The sequence below is a fragment of the Pararge aegeria genome, chromosome 19 (assembly GCF_905163445.1).
Source record: "Pararge aegeria chromosome 19, ilParAegt1.1, whole genome shotgun sequence".
Classification (NCBI taxonomy): domain Eukaryota; kingdom Metazoa; phylum Arthropoda; class Insecta; order Lepidoptera; family Nymphalidae; genus Pararge; species Pararge aegeria.
The window spans coordinates 2698252-2716120 of NC_053198.1; the positions used below are offsets into that span (position 1 = coordinate 2698252).

The 17869-nt window shown below is 37.6% G+C and overlaps 2 protein-coding genes across 2 annotated transcripts in view; one reads left to right on the forward strand and one right to left on the reverse strand.

Moving 5' to 3' along the window:
• Positions 1–3594: 3594 nt before the first annotated feature.
• On the reverse strand, positions 3595–10061 carry LOC120632322 (protein FAM161A). Its single transcript, XM_039902166.1, has 6 exons — positions 9262–10061; positions 8343–8507; positions 7701–7922; positions 6700–6976; positions 5740–6020; positions 3595–3964 (listed from the first exon to the last, which is right to left on the reverse strand). Exons 1-6 carry the CDS (start codon positions 10059–10061, stop codon positions 3595–3597), a joined length of 2115 nt encoding a protein of 704 aa, XP_039758100.1.
• A 4244-nt stretch (positions 10062–14305) lies between these two features.
• The window catches only part of LOC120632151 (ubiquinone biosynthesis monooxygenase COQ6, mitochondrial), a 43470-nt gene continuing 39906 nt past the window's right edge, over positions 14306–17869 (forward strand). The window contains exons 1-3 of the mRNA XM_039901956.1: positions 14306–14669; positions 16133–16323; positions 17453–17713. Coding sequence (XP_039757890.1) covers positions 14489–14669; positions 16133–16323; positions 17453–17713 — 633 coding nt within the window. The 5' untranslated portion in view covers positions 14306–14488. The remainder of the gene's footprint in view (positions 14670–16132; positions 16324–17452; positions 17714–17869) is intronic.

Genomic DNA, 17869 nt, shown 5'->3' on the forward strand with positions numbered 1-17869 from the left:
ATTTCCTTGTCCACAGAGGTCCTGCTGTCGCTCTTAAGTCCTCTTCCCACCTTCGGAATGGTATATAGACATATTATACAATCTTTCCGACTTCGGAATGGTATATAGACATATTATACAATCTTTCCGCCTTCGGAACGATATATAGACATATTATACACTGTTCCCGCCATCGGAATGGCAAAAAAGACGTATTATACAATCTTCCCGCCTTCGGAATGGTATATAGACATATTATACAATCTTCCCGCCTTCGGAATGGTATATATACATATTATACTAGAGAGCAAAGCCTTGCAAAATATCATCTAAAGAAAAACATACCGCTATATCAATAAATGTTTTTTGTTCATTTCATAGCATTGTATTACGTTGGAATATTTTAACTCATAACCACAATTTGTGACGTGGCAATTTATATAATGTGTTTTTCCGTACGCTGCTTATACATAGGAGCTGTTATATTTACGCCATTGAATTATTGTTTGGTGATCAGTTCCGATTCCAATACCACAGATAATCCAGGCCCAGTAAGAAAAGTAGACGAGTAGTATAAGTGTTTATAGATTTACGTTTATTGAAGACAAAGGTGGTTTTGTTGTATTCTATTCTCTAAACTAGATTCTTCTCCTTAGTCGTGCACTCTTGGCAGAGTGGTCGTGGCTGCTGAGATGAATTTCATAGCGTTAGGTATCATTGGATTGCACGGCTTCCCGCGCGAGTCTTCCTCACTTTTGGCGGTTGGTAGCGTTTCGAAAGCATTCCACCGCGGTTGTCTGGGTCAACGATTTCACCGTATCTGTCCAACGAGTAGGTGACCGCCTTCTATCTAAACTAGATAAACAAGTCTGAAAATTGTGCTATGCATTTTCACAAAGACAGAAGGTGCAATGTACTGAAATGTCAGGCTCGTCAATTTAGTTAAGTTTATTGGCCAATAGAGTTATGTCAACTCTATTGGCCGATAAACTTAACTATAATTGGCCGATAAACTTAAATATCCACATTTTTTATTTTTATTTATTTATTTGTGAACAATAACATAACTTAACCGATAACGAATGAAACGATGATCACTGTACAGGTATGAAACTGCGTAACAGTGATCACGCCCATCTCCAAAACTTAAAATTTCACACTGTTTACTGGATATTTATTAAAAAATCTAAATACGTTATAAAATATATTATAAGATAACAAAAACAATGATCAATAGGGATACATGTATAACAAAACAAAAAATAAACCGCTATGCTCGCACGAGTGTGATAATATAATATATTGATGTAATCCAGAACTTACGTATAGTCTGACTAGAAAAATAAAAACCTGTACTTGTTACTTATTGCATGGCAATACATATTTTGACAGAAGTAAATGTATGGTAAAAAATAGTTCCATTTTTATCCACAATATGGCGAGGTTTTGTATTTTTGGTCAGGCTTTACATGTCAACAGAGTGATATCAGGTAAAAGTGAGACTAGATATTGCACGGGAGTCACTCTTGAATACTACAGTCAGCAACTGGTGGGAAAACAGGCAGGGGACCTAAATTTTTTTGGTATTTCTACCGAAATCGGGCTGTTATTTGCCATTTATCTTGGCTGACATCAGGTGTTTTGTTGTCGTGGTTTAGATTATTGTTTGATCTATATTTATGCTTTACTTTTAATGTTATATTCTCATGGTACTTATAACGATTTCAAAATTATCCTTAACTTAAGATATTTAGCCATAAGTTTTCATTTATGATTTCTTTCTAACAATGTTAAATATTGAATTGAAAATACAAATCTTCTTTTACTGAAATTAGTAGTCAGAATAGAAGAGTCGAGTCTATAGAAGTTTTAAAAGGAATTGTAATGTTTTAAGTCAAAAATAGGCTAATAATTGTCAAAGCTAAGCTTGTGATTTACGCCCCAAGTTACCAATCTTATCTAAAATCCTCAGATGGCAGATTCAATTTAGAGATACTATCCTTATCTACAGGGAGAAATTGAAAAAGGATAGCACTACTCAATTCAATCTGCCATATGAAGATTTTGGTTTCGATTGCCAGATAGCTATAGGATTATCAAAAAATCATATGATGTTATTGTTGTGTTATGCGCCGGGAACAGTTGTTACATAACTTCCGGTTAAATAAAACGCCACGCGTGTTTAGTAGTTATTCTAAGTCTAGAAACACCCCACGCGACGTTTCTAGTGACCTCTAAGTTTTTTTTCATATAAATTTCCATCGAAAAAACTTAGAAGTCAGTTGTAACAAATCTGTTACCGGCATAAGTCTTTAATCAGTATTATTTGTTTTGTAATTTGTAAGCGTATCATAGGTTATGTTGCATTGAATTAAATAAAACCTTTTAATTAAATAAATCAGGTGCTTTTATTTATTTTCAACCATAATTTAAAACTTAACAATAACTAGGTGATTAAGGAAACTACTAACAAATGAAACTTTATTTTTCAAGATTTAATAATCCTGCAATTGCGGAGATTCTTATCGGCGTCTCCTCCACCTCTCCTCCTCCAAGTAATATCTGCCTTTGATACTGGTGGTACACACATACTTCGGCGTTTAAAATGTGTCCATAAAGTCGACTCTCCCTATCCCTATCCCTACTAATATCATATACGTGAATGTAAGTTTGTTTTTACGCTTTCAGGCGAAAAGTACTAAACCGATCTTCATAAAACTTTATACATATTCTTGGAGGTATTAGAAATAATATAGTACACTTTTCAAAAAAAAAAATTACGTAACATACAAAAATGTTTGTGAAAAAATCTCAAAATCTCATATATGACTATAGTTGTAGACCATGTAGCAGTGCGCTGCCTCCCAAAATTACGCGGCGCAGAGCACATCTAGTAATATTATAAATGTGAAGTCTGTTACTTAATCACGCAAAAAGAGCTGAACGGATTTGGATGAAATTTGGCATTTGACATGGGAAAGAACATAGGCTACCTTTTATCCCGGGAAATAAGAGAGTTCCCGAATTACTTAGTCTACGCGTACGAAGTCGCGGATATCAGCTAGTCATGAAATAAATGAATAAATATTTTGCAATAGACAGAATGTCAGAATTCTTTCCCTGAAATCTTTGAAAATTAAACATAATACAGCAAGGTACTTAAAAGGTTATAAGAGATACACTTATTCCATACTAAACAATCTAACCTGATCTACGATTCTATTAGAATGGTATATAAATAATGTTGTTGTACTAGCCGTTTTTTAAGCCCCATACCATATGTTGAGTTTTTCTGATTTACCGTGTATCGTTGTGGTCCCTATCGGAAAAGCTGAGTCGATTTTAATGTATTTTGCATCATGTTTCATCGCTTCTGAGCTAGTTATTTTAGATATATTTAAAGTCTGCACTAAAGCCACTAAACTGTTCTACCAATTAATATCTGGTACTGATATTACTGGACTAGTTGTGATGCAATTTTTGCCGATTTGTTGCATTACAAAGGCCTAGAGGTGTTTTGAGATATTGTTTTCGTCATGGAATTTAATTTAATTTAGTTTTTTTATTTCATAAGCTTACTACAGTCATACAGGTTCTTCTTCTGAAACAATTTCTCTAGCTCCTTTCCAAGCTATCCAACAAATTATCTTTGACCACGCGATCGTCGTAAAATTCTGTCATACTGGACTTTTTGTCTAAATACTTCATCAGGTCGCCCCTTAACTCTGGTGAGAGACAAGGGCTGTCTAACTGATATGATTTACTCTTTCTACTGCCCTTTTTTTTACAAGGACTTTTTCTCGGTGAAAGTTGAATGGAGTCTATGGTGGTAGCCCCAGAACGCGGTGCGTAGTATCTTTCAAAAAGCATCGGCTGCTGCTGGACCCTTCCGTACATTAACTCCATCTCGTGGAGAAACTCTTCTCTTCTCATTCTTTCTTCATCACGTCTTGTTTGCAAGCGCATCGCTAAATCCTCTTCGTGACTGAAATAGAAATCGCTATAAGTAAAGATGTTCCGATGCATACCTATATCAACATATAAACCGATAAACGTCCACTACTGGACATAGGTCTTTGGAGGCAGTTCCAAATTCCTCGGTTTTGTGCCGCTTGCGTCCAGCGGCTGCCTGGTGAAACTGGTGGGAAAAAGGGCTATAAAATATATAATACATTTATTTCAAGTAACCCTAGTTTTCAGCATTTTCGAAACGTCAAGCCGGTCTGTTTGTAGAGACTACCACCGGTACGGAAGGCAGTTTCTCCGGCTGTCATGAAAATCAGCAGGTTGCTCTTTGCATCGTCATTATCAGCCTATTAACGTCCTAATGCTGGGCAAAGGCCTCCTTTCTCATAGGAGACAGGCTTTAGAAGCATATACCAACAACGCTGCTCCCAAACGGATTGGTGGTCTTTAAAGATTATTATCACATGTCACCTTATTATAGTCACCTGTTTGAATAGACCTTAACACTGCTTAGTCATGCTACATATCTTTAAAAGCGAGATTGCACGCACGTGCTGAAAAAGAGCATCTGCTGCGTAGAATAGACTAATTCGCAAATTTTTAAACTCTCGGTAGGACCAATTCAAACTTAAATACTCTTTATTGCAGATGCCGTCTAGAAGATACCTACCCATAGGTAATCGGTTTCTTTTGCTTAGCTTCGTATTTGTCGGTAGGGAACCAGCGAAGGCTTCCACCAAATCAGACTAGATACATTTCAGATATTATATAATCCCAAAATAACCCCCTTATATTAATAATAATAAATATAATACACACATCGCCCCAAAGTAAGCGCAGATTGTGTTATGGGTACTAAGACTGATGAATATTTTTATATATTCAATGCGCTCGTAAAGTCAAAAACAGCTTGTTAATCAAGCTTCACTTACTCAACCTTCGATTCGGATTTCAAATGCTTTTCTCCAATCATCAACCTTCTTCAGAAGCTTCTAGCTTATGCATTCTAGAGTTAAGACAGACAAAACTGCAATAATTTTAATAGGCGTAACTGAGGGTAAGTGCTATGGAACTCTCTCCCCTTTCAAATAAGGCGCGCGCAGTCGCTACTGAATTTCAAGAGACTCCTTAAAAAACATTTTATGCCACCCTAATTAGTCATTTTTTTTTTTTTGCTTCGGAGTCACTTTTTTTTGTATTGTAGGCTTGTACTTTGATTGATATATCAATTTTTTTTTAATTTGGTAACTCATCTGCTTTTGTGTACAGCCTAACCCTTAAGTCTGTATTTTTTTCCCCTTTACTTTGTTGGGTTGCCTGGCAGAGATCTCTTTTTAGCGACAAGGCCGCCCATTGTACCTGAGTTTTATTGTGTTGTTTTTGTTAATAATTTAATTTATGTTAGGTGTACAATGACGAAAAAACAGCAACAACAAAAACGAGAGTATTTTCATTTCATTTCAAGACATCCCCAAAACTAAGGCGTAGCCAGATTAGAGATAGGCAGATTGCCATTTTTCAACATAATTTCCAGTTTACAATGTTTTAAATTTACTATCTTGTGAGAGATGAGAGTGGAGCCTGCTTCCAAGCAGCCTTGTCGTTAGGAAATTTATCAATCGTACAGTAACCAAGATTTATTCAATAACACATTGTTTAAACTTATTCATTGGCAGGTCCAAAATTACCTTCGGACCGAGGATCAAATATTCGAGGTATAATACGTGACCCTTGGACTCATAGTGTCGAAACCACACACTGGACTTTGTGCTTATCACTAATTAATAAGCTTACTTGTTCTTAACAAGATGCCAAGCAGGTTTAGACCTGAGTAAACGATCCCGTTGCCTGTTCTCAGCTCTCCTACGCTGCTCTGCTGTCCGTCTAGCAGACTCCATTTCAAACTTCTGCCTGACAGCCTCAGCTCTGAAGAGTGCCGCTAAGTTGGACCTGCCAGCAGCAATTCCCTTCAAATCTAGAGCGGAATACGCTTGCGTTTTATTGAAAACGTCCTCAGCTTTATTGATAGTGCCATTACTGCTGCCTTGGTAGATTTTCTTTGTTATCTCGTTCATCTAAAACACGAAATACTCTATTTAGTTGGGGGGCTTAAACTCCTCGTTACTCAAATTCTTAGCACGTTTGGCTGAGAAAGTGCAAAAAGATGGGTTTAATTTGCGGGAAGAGTTCAGGTCAAGAAACTTCTTGTGTGGCTTCTTATGCCCCGAGCCTTAGACTACATTAAATAGCCAACCCTGGATATAATCAGTATCATGACGTCATGATAATCGTTAAAGCATGTCTACCTACATCAAGCAGCTTAGATGTTCTTCTGACCAGCCGTAAGACATGAAAACTAGGTTTCATAGTATAGTGGAAAACACGAAATAATAATATTAATAAATTAATAGTTAAATGATTTGAATTTTATTTAGGGTTCTTAAACCGCTTTTCGTTGCTTCAAACTGGTTTAGTATGTGCTTGCTTTTGCAATAGTTGCCTTGCTATAGTTGCCTTTTGAAGTCCACAGCACGGCTAGCATGGGCAGGAGACAATTATCTCCCCGGGGAAAGGATAAAAAGTATCTTCTTCCACAGCTTTAGGTATCAACTGTTACAGCAGTAGCGCACAAGTGATAATAATAATAAGCAAATAATATATGTGCTATAATTGCTTGTTTAAAAACAACAACGTTTAGGTATAGATTATATTATCTCACTGGTAGATTCAGCAAAGTTTTAATCTAGGACAAACCTTCTTAGACGCTCTTTCAGCAGTATTAAATCTAAACGGCTGAGGGCTTGTAGTAATAAAATCTTCTTTGACCTTCGATCTTCTCATGTCCTTCGTGGGGCTGGAGCAGCGATGTCTGTCCGACGAGGTGGTTGAAGGGATTGCTGGAGAGGGATCGATGGGTAGGTCACTATGAGCCGCAGGAGTTGACAGTCGGCTTCGATCGCGCACAACCATGCTGCCTGGGAAGCTAGAGTTACGTAACATTTCCTCAGCTCTCACACGACGATTCATTGACCTGAAATAAAAGTACTTACGATAAGTTAGGAAGGTGCAGGCTAGCACCTCCCTGACCTCCTTGTTTCTTGTCTGATGTCTTAGAAAGTATCGGCCGTTACAAGTATCTATATATGGTATCATCCTACCGGGAAAAACGTGCTGCCAAGCGATTGAGCTTTATGAAACGATGCTGCGTTAAACCAATAGGGGGTATGATTTCATCAAGTTAGCTAACATTAAAAACAATCTATGAATCTATCAGTGTAATAAAAAAAAATGCAAAATTTTTAAACCCATTACAATTCGGTACCCGTTATAAACCACTGCACAGACGTTTAGTGCAGAATTAATTTGTATCCTGGAAACAGACATATAGTACGTTGTTCCAAGAGGGGGTAACGCAAATGCGAACAGGCGCAGCGCCGTGATAAATCCCAAGCGTAAGTACTGATTTCAGAGAGAGGTAGTTTTCCGGAATCCTGAGTGTAGCGCCTAAAACGTTGGCAACGTTTCATTCTAATTTTTTTCCATCCTTGCGAATAAAATTAAGCCTAGTATAATAAAAACACTTTAATCTCAGAAAAGCTTGGATGAATAAAAATAAACTTTGCTAACAAGAACTTAAAAGCTTAACCATTCCATTACGATATAAGAGGATACAATATCTAGAAATACTTTTTAGTCTGGTAAGCAGCCCTTTTAAAACCTAGTTTTTTTAGCTAACTGGTGATCGATAAATATACCGGAAAAAGTTGTCCTCCTTAATTTTATCGTAGAAGTAGTTGGAGAACAGGTTTTTCGGCACGGGTCGAGCCCGGAAGCGTTTCTTCTTCTTTGATTTAGGTAAAACATTAACAGCTCGCTGGCACACACCGCTAATGGAGTCTTCCTCTCGCTTCGTGAAGCTGAACGGCTTCATCTGAGCTCTCAACTCGGCTTCGCTGTTAATCTTTGTTATTGCTCGCCTGCGAAAAGAACAGCTCGATTGTTAACCGAAAACTTACAAAAGGAGAAAGAAAGAAAGTGTTGATAAATCGATATTATTGTACGTCGAGAAAAAACATACAACAATAACATAAAACGACGCATAGAAATAAAATTGTACATTTGGTGGCCTTATCGCGGTCTCTGTCAGGCAACCAAACTTCACATGATATTATCATTGGGTACAAAACAGTAATATATAATTCAATTCAAATTCAAAATTCATTTATTTCAAGTGGGCCTAATATAAGCACTTTTGAATGTAATGACCATTATAGCACACTTGGGCCATAATGTACTATTATAGGTATAGCTGTCCTACCCCCCCAACCCCCCTTCCCAACTAGCCGTGTGTGTTATTTAATGGTGTAACATTGCAAGAGAAGGATAAGGTTACAGACCTCATGGCTTGATCTTCGAGTATTTTGTCATATAAAGGTATACGAGACTCGATGGGCACTGGCTTGGCCCTAAACTGCTTTCTCTCACGCTTCTGATTAAGCATATCCTCAGACATCGACTTTTGCAGACCTCGAAGCTCGTTAACTATGCGGTCTTCCTCGTCTCTACAAATAAAAATCATCCGACTACTCATGGGAATTAATAAGGTTTATATCGTAATCCACCAGACAGACAACAATATGAAAAACTCCCATGTACGTTGACCCACGATTTACCCCATCACCGTTAAAGCTAGTGATATTTCATTGCTTAAAACGCACGTACGAGGTAAGGTAGGTAAAGGCAACTCAGGTAGCTAAGAGGTGAGAGAGCCGAAAGAGTTGAAATGAACTCGCTTAGTTTTAGGCAGCGTAGCGGAGTCATTACAGAATCCGATAGACTCGCAATGACAAATTACATAGCAGTGTTTCCACAGTTCAGAAAGAAAAATAAAATGAGTCCGCTACGCCAAAGTCAACTATGTAGTTTGAAACGGGCTCGTTTGCAGTTTTCTCATCCCAGAAACCACACATTTTCCGTTAAGCTCTCTCCGCTCATTTCTCTCGTTTTGCAGTGGAAAACAAATGACGAACTCTGTGTTGGTGGAAACGCAAATCTATTTCTAATAAACCGAATCCGTCCCGCCTTATCATTCCCGCCTTATCATTCTTATTTCGCGGTGGAAAACCGGCTTTACACTTAAAAACCACGAGCATATAAATTATAACAATAATTTGTAGACAGGTGAAACCGCAATCCAAAGCTAATAGGATAAACGAACGAAAAAATATAAGGCAAAAAAATTCATCTCCGGGTTTTACCACCTTTAGCTAATGGACGGTAAAACCCAATGTTTTCACTTTTGAGTGCAGAGCTTACCTTTCTGTCATTTTAAAAGGCTTCGGTATCGTTATACTTTTACGACGCCTCAACGACCCAGTTCGTCTCGTTCGCAATGGACTCGACGGCATACTTTGCGTTTTATATAATCCATCATCATTTATATCATTCGGGTATTTATTTTCTTCAAAAAACTTATCAAATTTGTCATCGACTTCATTTTTAGCTTCAATTTTATCATCGTGCCAAGATATCGAACACGCTGAGTGATTTCTCTTGGGCCTATCCATTTTGGAACCTTTCACAGACAAACTACTAGTTTTCGTTGGATCAATTTGTATGTCTGACGTCATATTTTCTAATCCACTATCGTCTTTTTGTCTTAAAGATCTGTTTGTGGATGCTTTCGTGACATTGACTTGAGGAATTTCGGGTTTCTCGGTAATCATAAGTGATTTTCTTCTACGATAAGTTCTAGGATTTTTTTTAATGGTTGTAATGATATCTTCCTTGTCGAATCTATCGTCATATTTGCAATCATCTATATGTTCGACAGCTAGCCCGAGCATTAATTTCTTTTTATCCCTCAAACTTTTTAATGTGGAATAAAACTCTGCTTCTGACAAATGGTTTATATCGTTATAATCTGGGATACTTCTATAGAAGTCCTTTAATTTCTCGGCTTCGATATCAGCTGAAACAGAGCCATAAGAGGACTCTACGGAGCACTGGTCTATTAAAGTCTTTTCCTTCCGTTCGTAAGCAGTCTTAGGCATTTTACTAATTGGGTCGACTGGTACATTAACACATGTGTTCTTAAAAACACTACACCGATGCATAACTTAATAATATCATAGTTAATAATTTAAACTATAAAATAGGTTAACAAAACAAATGAGATTATAGTGATATTGTGTTGTGAACTTGGTAGCCATGGTGACATCGACGGGTAGACTATTTATGTTATGAGTTATTTTAGTCGATTCATCATATCAACCCATTACCGGGCACGGGTCTCACACTATAAGAAGGGGTTAAGGCCGTACTCCACCACGCTGGCCCAGTACAGATTAGTTTACTCCACTTTGAAAACATTATGGAGAACTCTCAGGTATACAGGTTTCCTCAAGATGTTTTCCTTTACCGTTGAAGCAAGTGATATTTTAATTGCATAAAAAGCACATAATTTATAAAAGTTAGAAGCGCGTTCTGGGATTAGAACCCGGCTTCCCGAATATGAAATCGAAGTACTACCCATCGCTTAGGTCAATTAGGTGAAATTGATTATGGTGTCACAAATATTCATTTGGTTAGTTAAGAATTTTCTAGATATTTTAATGGAAATTATTGGAAAGCATACCTCCTTCCATTAAAGGTATTCCAATTAAAAGAATTACGCAATACGGCAAAGAAACTACATAGAAAACTGTCTGTATGATCCGTCGCCTTTTTATCTGGAGGGAGGCTTTGGCCGTTGCTAGTTACCACCCTACCGACATAGACGTGCTGCTAAGCGATTCAGTGTTCAGGTGCGATGTCGCATAGAAACCTAGTAGGGACCACCATAGTCCCTAGCAGGTTAGCCCGCTGCCACCAGGTGAGTTTGCAGTGAAGGGCTAACTTGTAGTGAAAAAAAAGAAAAAAACAATGTTCATAATTATTTCATAAATGATGAACGTCTACTAGACCTATGTCTTTTGGAAGGATTGCCACAGTACAGGTTCCTGTGCGGCTTGTTTCAGGCGATTCCTTGATGTCAGAGAGCATAGCTCTCTCTATAAAACAAATGTGTTTTTTTTTTAAACTTTAGCAGCACCTTGAACCCAACCTACAGCTGAATCGAACCCACTATCACCACTTCGATTCCAAAATTCGACTACGACCTTCTATTTTCAAATGCTAACATAATAATTAATATACTAAAGTTGGATCGAGTATAGGCATAATTTACAAATAAATAAATATATTACGACAATACACACATCGCCATTTAGCCCCAAAGTAAGCGTAGCTTGTGTTATGGGTACTAAGATGACTGATAAATATTTTAATAATTAATATACATATAACATTAATGTTCATCACACATACATTCTTCAGTTGTGGGAATCGAGCCCAAGGCCTTGACTCCGAAAACAGGTTTGCTGCCCACTGCACCGTCAAAAAATATTAGACTTTATCCCGGATTATTCCAATATCGCTTTTTCGTTTTATTAGCTTATGTAAGTTATGTTTCCTACCATAAATCATTTCATTCATATTTAAATACGCGTTTGGTTTTTCCTAACAATAAAACCGCAGCGTTGCATACAAATTGACGGCTGGTTAGCACAATGGGCAGTGAGTGACCCTGCTTTCTGAGTCCAAGGCCGTCGGTTCGATTCCCACAACTGGAAAATGTATGTGTGATGGCTTTGGCTTTCCTTACAACAACCACTTTCGGACTTATGTGCGTTTTTAATTTATGCAATTTAAATATCACTTGCTTTAAACGTAGAAGAAAACATCGTGAGGAAACGTGCAGGCCTGAGAGTTTTCCAGAATGTTCTCAGCCCGCCAGGCCAGTGTAGTAGACTACGGCCTAAGCCCTTCTCAGTCTGAGAGGAGACCCATGCCCAGAAGTAAGAGTATCGAAATATAGCCTTAGTAAAAAAAAAAAAAATCTCGCACGCTATCCATTTTCGGACTCTATACCGTCAAAGTAAAATTGACGTTTTGTGCTCATTTTAGAATCCCAAATTCCGTACTTCTGATTTATATTTTACAAAAATATGATCTGCAAAAAGCACTAGCTAAGAATTGCAAATTTTAGCCATACCAATAAGATTATGTTGGTTAGGAGCTGATGCGTAATAACAATTAAGATACTATTATGGAAAGCCAGCAGTATATAAAGATTTTTTTTTTTTTTTTTTCAAAAGGCCTTAAAAGACTTTCATCCATTTCTATAAAATTCAATTTTTAAAATATTATTTTCAAGTGTCAACGTCTGAAAATCTGTATGTGTCATACAGTAAAACAAACAATGTTTTTTCGGCGGGAAACTTCGTACATGGCGGACGCGGTTTTCTCAAATTTTTCTTTGATTTTACTGTAAACTCGTCTTGAAAAGGATTTGGTGTTGTTTATATTGAACTGTAACTTGGCCTGTCAATTTGTGCACACGTGTTAGTGAGATTCCGGTGTAATTTCGGTGTTTTATGTGAATTTACACAGCAGCAGAAATAGTTGTTATTGGTGATATTCGTATAAATCTAACCGTATTTGGTGTTGGTTAAATATTTATTATGTGTCTGTAGTTATAGTGTTTCCAGTAAAATGGATCTAGATACACCTCCTGAGCCGCCCGACCCGGGGGCATCAGCCTCGTCTCGCAAACGACAAGGAGAGGATACCAACGTATATGCGGCCAAAAAAACTATAACTGATCCTACTCAGGTAAACCCATCCGTTCAAAGCCTTTACATACATCCTTCCTTCACCGAAGGCGCCAAGTCATACTCTGACGATGATAATGGGCCTTTTATCGTCCAAGTCTCACGGGAAGTGGAGGACCCATCCTCTGGAGCGTCATTACGGGCTATAAATTTCGGTCAATTCTTGCACAAACACAAAATTGGTTCAATTATCCACGACGGCGTCAAAAATATAGGCCGCAACAAAATTACTGTAGAGTTTACTTCTGCCCAAGCTGCCAACAACTTTCTGGTTAGTCCAGTTTTGAAGTTATGCAAATATAGAGCTATAATTCCCACATACAACATAACCAGAATGGGGCTGGTGAAAGGAGTTCCCGTGGACTGGTCGATGGACGAGCTTGTTGATTCGCTAGAGCTCCCGCCTGGCTGTGGTGAGGTTCTGAAATCAAGGCGACTGAACAGAAAATCTGTCACAGAGGGTGTCATCACTTGGGTGCCTACCCAATCTGTTGTCCTAACCTTCAGGGGGCAAATGCTTCCTGCTAAGGTATATTCATACCACACCTCACTGCCAGTTGAAACATATAAACTTCCAACAATACAGTGCCAGAACTGCTGCCGTTTTGGCCACATTAAAACAATCTGCAGATCTAAGCCCAGATGCTACAGATGTGCTCAGCCCCATACAGGTGACTCATGTTTGGTCATCAAGGAATTATCTACATGTTTACACTGCTCTGGTAGTCATTTTGCTACTGATAAAGACTGCCCAGAATTCTCCAGGCAGCAATCTATTAAAATGGTCATGTCTCAGAATAATAAATCTTACATTGAAGCATCATCTCAGTTTCCTCCTGTCCGCAGGTCCTATGCTGAGATAACAAAAGAAATGTTTACTCCTACTAATGTAACTTCCTCCAAAACCTCCTACCGGCAAACAGTTTTCCGCTCTCCTCGTCCCCGAGCTCCTCTAGCAAAGGGCTACGATAAAAAAGCTGTTCAGACTATTGTCGGTGATTACTCCTCATCCCTTCCTAATGGATGCGCTCTCAACAACAATGTTGAGAACCCTCCCTCCCAAGGTAAAATGCTTGAGTTTATCTCCGAATTTCTACTTAGTATTGTCGCTCCATGTAGTGAAATTCCCTTACCGCCCAACGTTGCCAAAAACTTAAGCCAACTTTTTAAACTACTCCAAAATGGGCCCAATAACCCTGCTACAGTGGAACTGTAAAAGTTTACGTCCCAAGAAACATGAGTTAACCTTCATAATCCCACCATTCTTCCTCCCAAAGTCCCCCGTCCTTTGAGTGTTAAATGTTTTTTAATGTTTGTTTTCAGTCCTTATTGTAGATTTTTATGTAAATATATAGTAAGTAATAAAATTAAAGTATAATGTACAAAAAATATCCGTGTAAGATATATATGCATGTGTTGTCTGTGTCCTTAGGTTAAAGAGCTAACTAGCTAATAACAACTATTTCTTGGTACAAATTCAAAATTAACTTTTCATTAGTTTCACCGATCAATCTCCTTCGTGCCTTCTTCATCTACAAGACATTGGCGAAGTACCTTGTGCCCAGTTGGCGCAGACAAAAGCCATAAACAAGAATTGAATTGAATTGAAAACAAACAATATTTTTAATCTACGAAATATGGTCAATGTCTCTTGTCAAGTTTTCAGTCAATAGAACGTATATTTCGAAAGAATAATATTGTGAAAAAGTTGAATTTATTATGAGTAAAAATGCTAAAATAATGGCGAAATAGTTAGTGCGAACCATACTATTATTAAATAAGCGAGCATAAATACCGGTATTTATAAGTCGTGAAACAAGACCGCTAAAATGTTTTCAACCAAAACATTGTCGATAAATAATTTAATATTAGCGCGTGTTTCGGCTCATGTAAGGAATGTGTCCAGTGCACGAATGTTTAGTGATAATACACACAAGGAGCATAAAGGAAAATACGATGTCATCATTGCCGGTGGAGGCATGGTTGGGTGCACCCTAGCCTGTGCTATGGGTATGTATTCAAATTCTATTTATAGCCAGTAATAACACGTAACTTATGTACGTTTCTATTCTACCATTTTCACGGTATACCGAAGCCTACACACCACACATACACATTTCTTACGGTGTCCTCTTAGTTACTAACCGACGACCTGCCTCACTGATAAAGTTTTCTCAAGATCATTTTACTCATACTCGGTAGAAAAAGAAAAGTTCCGTCGTAATCGATTCTGTCTTTTCTGCCAGCATTGACCTAAATTACTCTTTATAACTTTTCTCTGGTTGTTTTTTTTTATTTCCCTTAACTGTCTTAGTGATAAAGTGGTAAGCTTGCTCATGATCCAGGGGTTGAACGTATCAAACCCTGGGTCAGACAAAAAATGTCAGGTATTCTGATGAAGAATTTTCAGTACCAGACTAGATTTAAGAAATTGGCAGTGTGTCAGTGAGCATGTTATGGATTTTATCCCATTTATTATCCCTTACTTGTGATAATAGTCATCAAAGCCTGGTAACCCGCATCGGAGCATCGGGCTGTCTCTCTCTCGTCCTGCTTGTAATGGTAATGACTATTAATGTGTTAGAAGTAAACATTTTTCCAAAGTCATGCTATTGTACAGGCTATTTCAAGAGTTTCTCTTAGGAACAAAATTTGCTATGAAGGTTGTGGAGAAGTAGCAGAAGCAGGCTGAAGTGGTGTGCCATGTCTGTTGTAGAACCAATGGTAGAAACAGTGTGCAGCGTGTAACAACCTACAGCCTGTTGGATAGATGACCTTTAAATGGTAGCTGGAAGCTGGATTAGAATGGCGGAGGACAGTGTGTGGTGGAATGCTCTGAGCTCTTGGAAAGCCCTATGTCCAACAGTGGATGCTTGCAGGCTGATGATGATGATGATGATGTAAAACCTTGTATTCTTAAGCTTCATTGTTATCAACCTATTACTGGCACACAGCACTGGTCTCATCCCAAAAAGAGAAGGTTTAAAGTTAAGTAAAAACAGTAGTCAATCATGCTAGCCAAGTGCAGATTGCTGATTTTTATTTCTTTCGCAACCCCCCCCCCCCAGCCGTAGAAAGAAAACCACCAGACAAATTGCTGTAACTGAAGACCGCAAAGCAAATTGGAGGTTTGGATGGATTTAAACATACTTTTAATTAAAAAGTGATGAAATTGTTACATTATTCTTACTTTTTTATTTAAATGAATTCTTCTGCTTATAGCAAATTAAGCTTAATTTTTATAATATATCATGATGATCAGTAATGCCAGCTCAATATTTAAAACTAAATCAAATATTCTTTATTCATGTAGGCCTACCACAGGCACTTATAAAGCTTTAGAACATATGTGTTTACATATTTGTGAGGTGGTTATAACAAGTTCGCCAACCTAAACCTAAAGCAACGAAGGGGGAGCTAGAGTTCCCACATCAAAGTTAGCAGGGCTTTATTTTATTTACTTTGCTTTACAGGTAAAAACTCATTACTTTCAAATTTAAAAGTCCTCCTGCTCGAAGGTAGTGCGGATAAAAAGTTTGTATTGACACAAGAGTATAGCAACAGAGTTGTAGCTTTAAGCCAAAACACTAAGTCACTTATGAGCTCATTAGATGTCTGGCAGAATGTTGAGAATATGAGACAACAGCCTGTGAGGTATATGCAAGTAAGTATATTATTGTAAGCCTTCTTTTTGCATAATTAATAAGATGTTTCCAATTTCCATAAAAAAAGTAAACAATGTTGTCCACAATACACTCATTGTATCTGTGTTTATCCCCAGCCAAAGTCAACGGTAGATATTTACATTTCTTAAGCAAAGATATAGGGGTACATACCAGGATAATATTTTGAATTTGTCGATTGTGAGTCCCGTCGTGACCACGATCCATGCAACTGGGTCGAAATATCGACAAATTCGAAATATTATCGTGGTATGTACCCGTTGATCTATGCTTAAGAAATGTTGATTAACTACGAAAATCTTAGTTTAAAATCTTTAATTGGTGGATATTTACATTGAGGATTTATTGGGAGGATTGTTTTATACCTTTGTTGTACAAGCTACTATTTTTTTTGGTGTTGTCAAATCTCCCCCTTTATTTTTATTTTGTGTTGAAACTTCGATAATAAACAATCCACTCATACACACTCCTCATCTCTGTAGATGTGTGTTGTGTGTGATTGTGTGTGTGTTTTGAGACTGTTCTTAAAACACACACACACACACTCCAGCATTAAATAAGGGGGTGTCCATAAATTACGTGAGGTGTTTATATAAATTTTCTATACCCCCCTCCCCACATCCCCCAATCTCAGGTGAGATTTTTCGAAATGTGGGTCCAACGCGTTAACGTAAGAACGTTAACGCGTTGGATTGTTATTGTAAAAAGACCAATGGACCAAAATAGTAAGGTTTTTTCTTGTTATAATGAGGAAAAAAAATTGCGTGATATTTGCCGAGACCCCCCTTCTCTCCAACGTAAGATTAGATGAGATTTCATTCGACCCTCTCCCCCTTAAACATCTCACGTATTTTATATAAGACAGTTATTGTCTTTAGGGAAAGACAGAAACTGTCTTATATATAACAGAGAAAAGACAGCAGCATTCTTTGTGCTATAACTACCATATACTGCCATCTCCAACCCATCAGTCTGGTGATTATAGGCAAATGCTACTTTTGCAAAAGGCCTTGATTAATTTAGTTTGCTTGGTAATAATAATGATAATAATAACCTATATTACTATAAATTTATGACGATGATGATGATACACTGATTCTATTATTTCAGGTGTGGGATGCATGTTCTGAAGCATTCATATCATTCAGCAGTTCGGATATAATGGATGATGACGTCGCTTACATTGTAGAGAATGATGTGCTCATGGAGGCCATCAACACAGAACTGAAGTCGAGTACAGTACGAAATGTTGATATAGTCTACGGTGCTAAAATAGAAGGATATGAATTATCAAAGGCTGGAGCGAACATTGAAAAGAAGAGAAATTTAGTCAAGATGGAAAATGGAGATAGCTACATTTGTGATTTATTGGTAAGTACAAACATTAATATAACAGTACTGCTTACTTACTTACTTGCCTACTGCAGTAATTCAGCGAGGTGTATTTTAACCACAGTCTGCCTATAAGAGTTCTTCCTCTTTTATTTATTTTTTGTTAGTGTTTTAACCTACACTAATGCTCGTTTT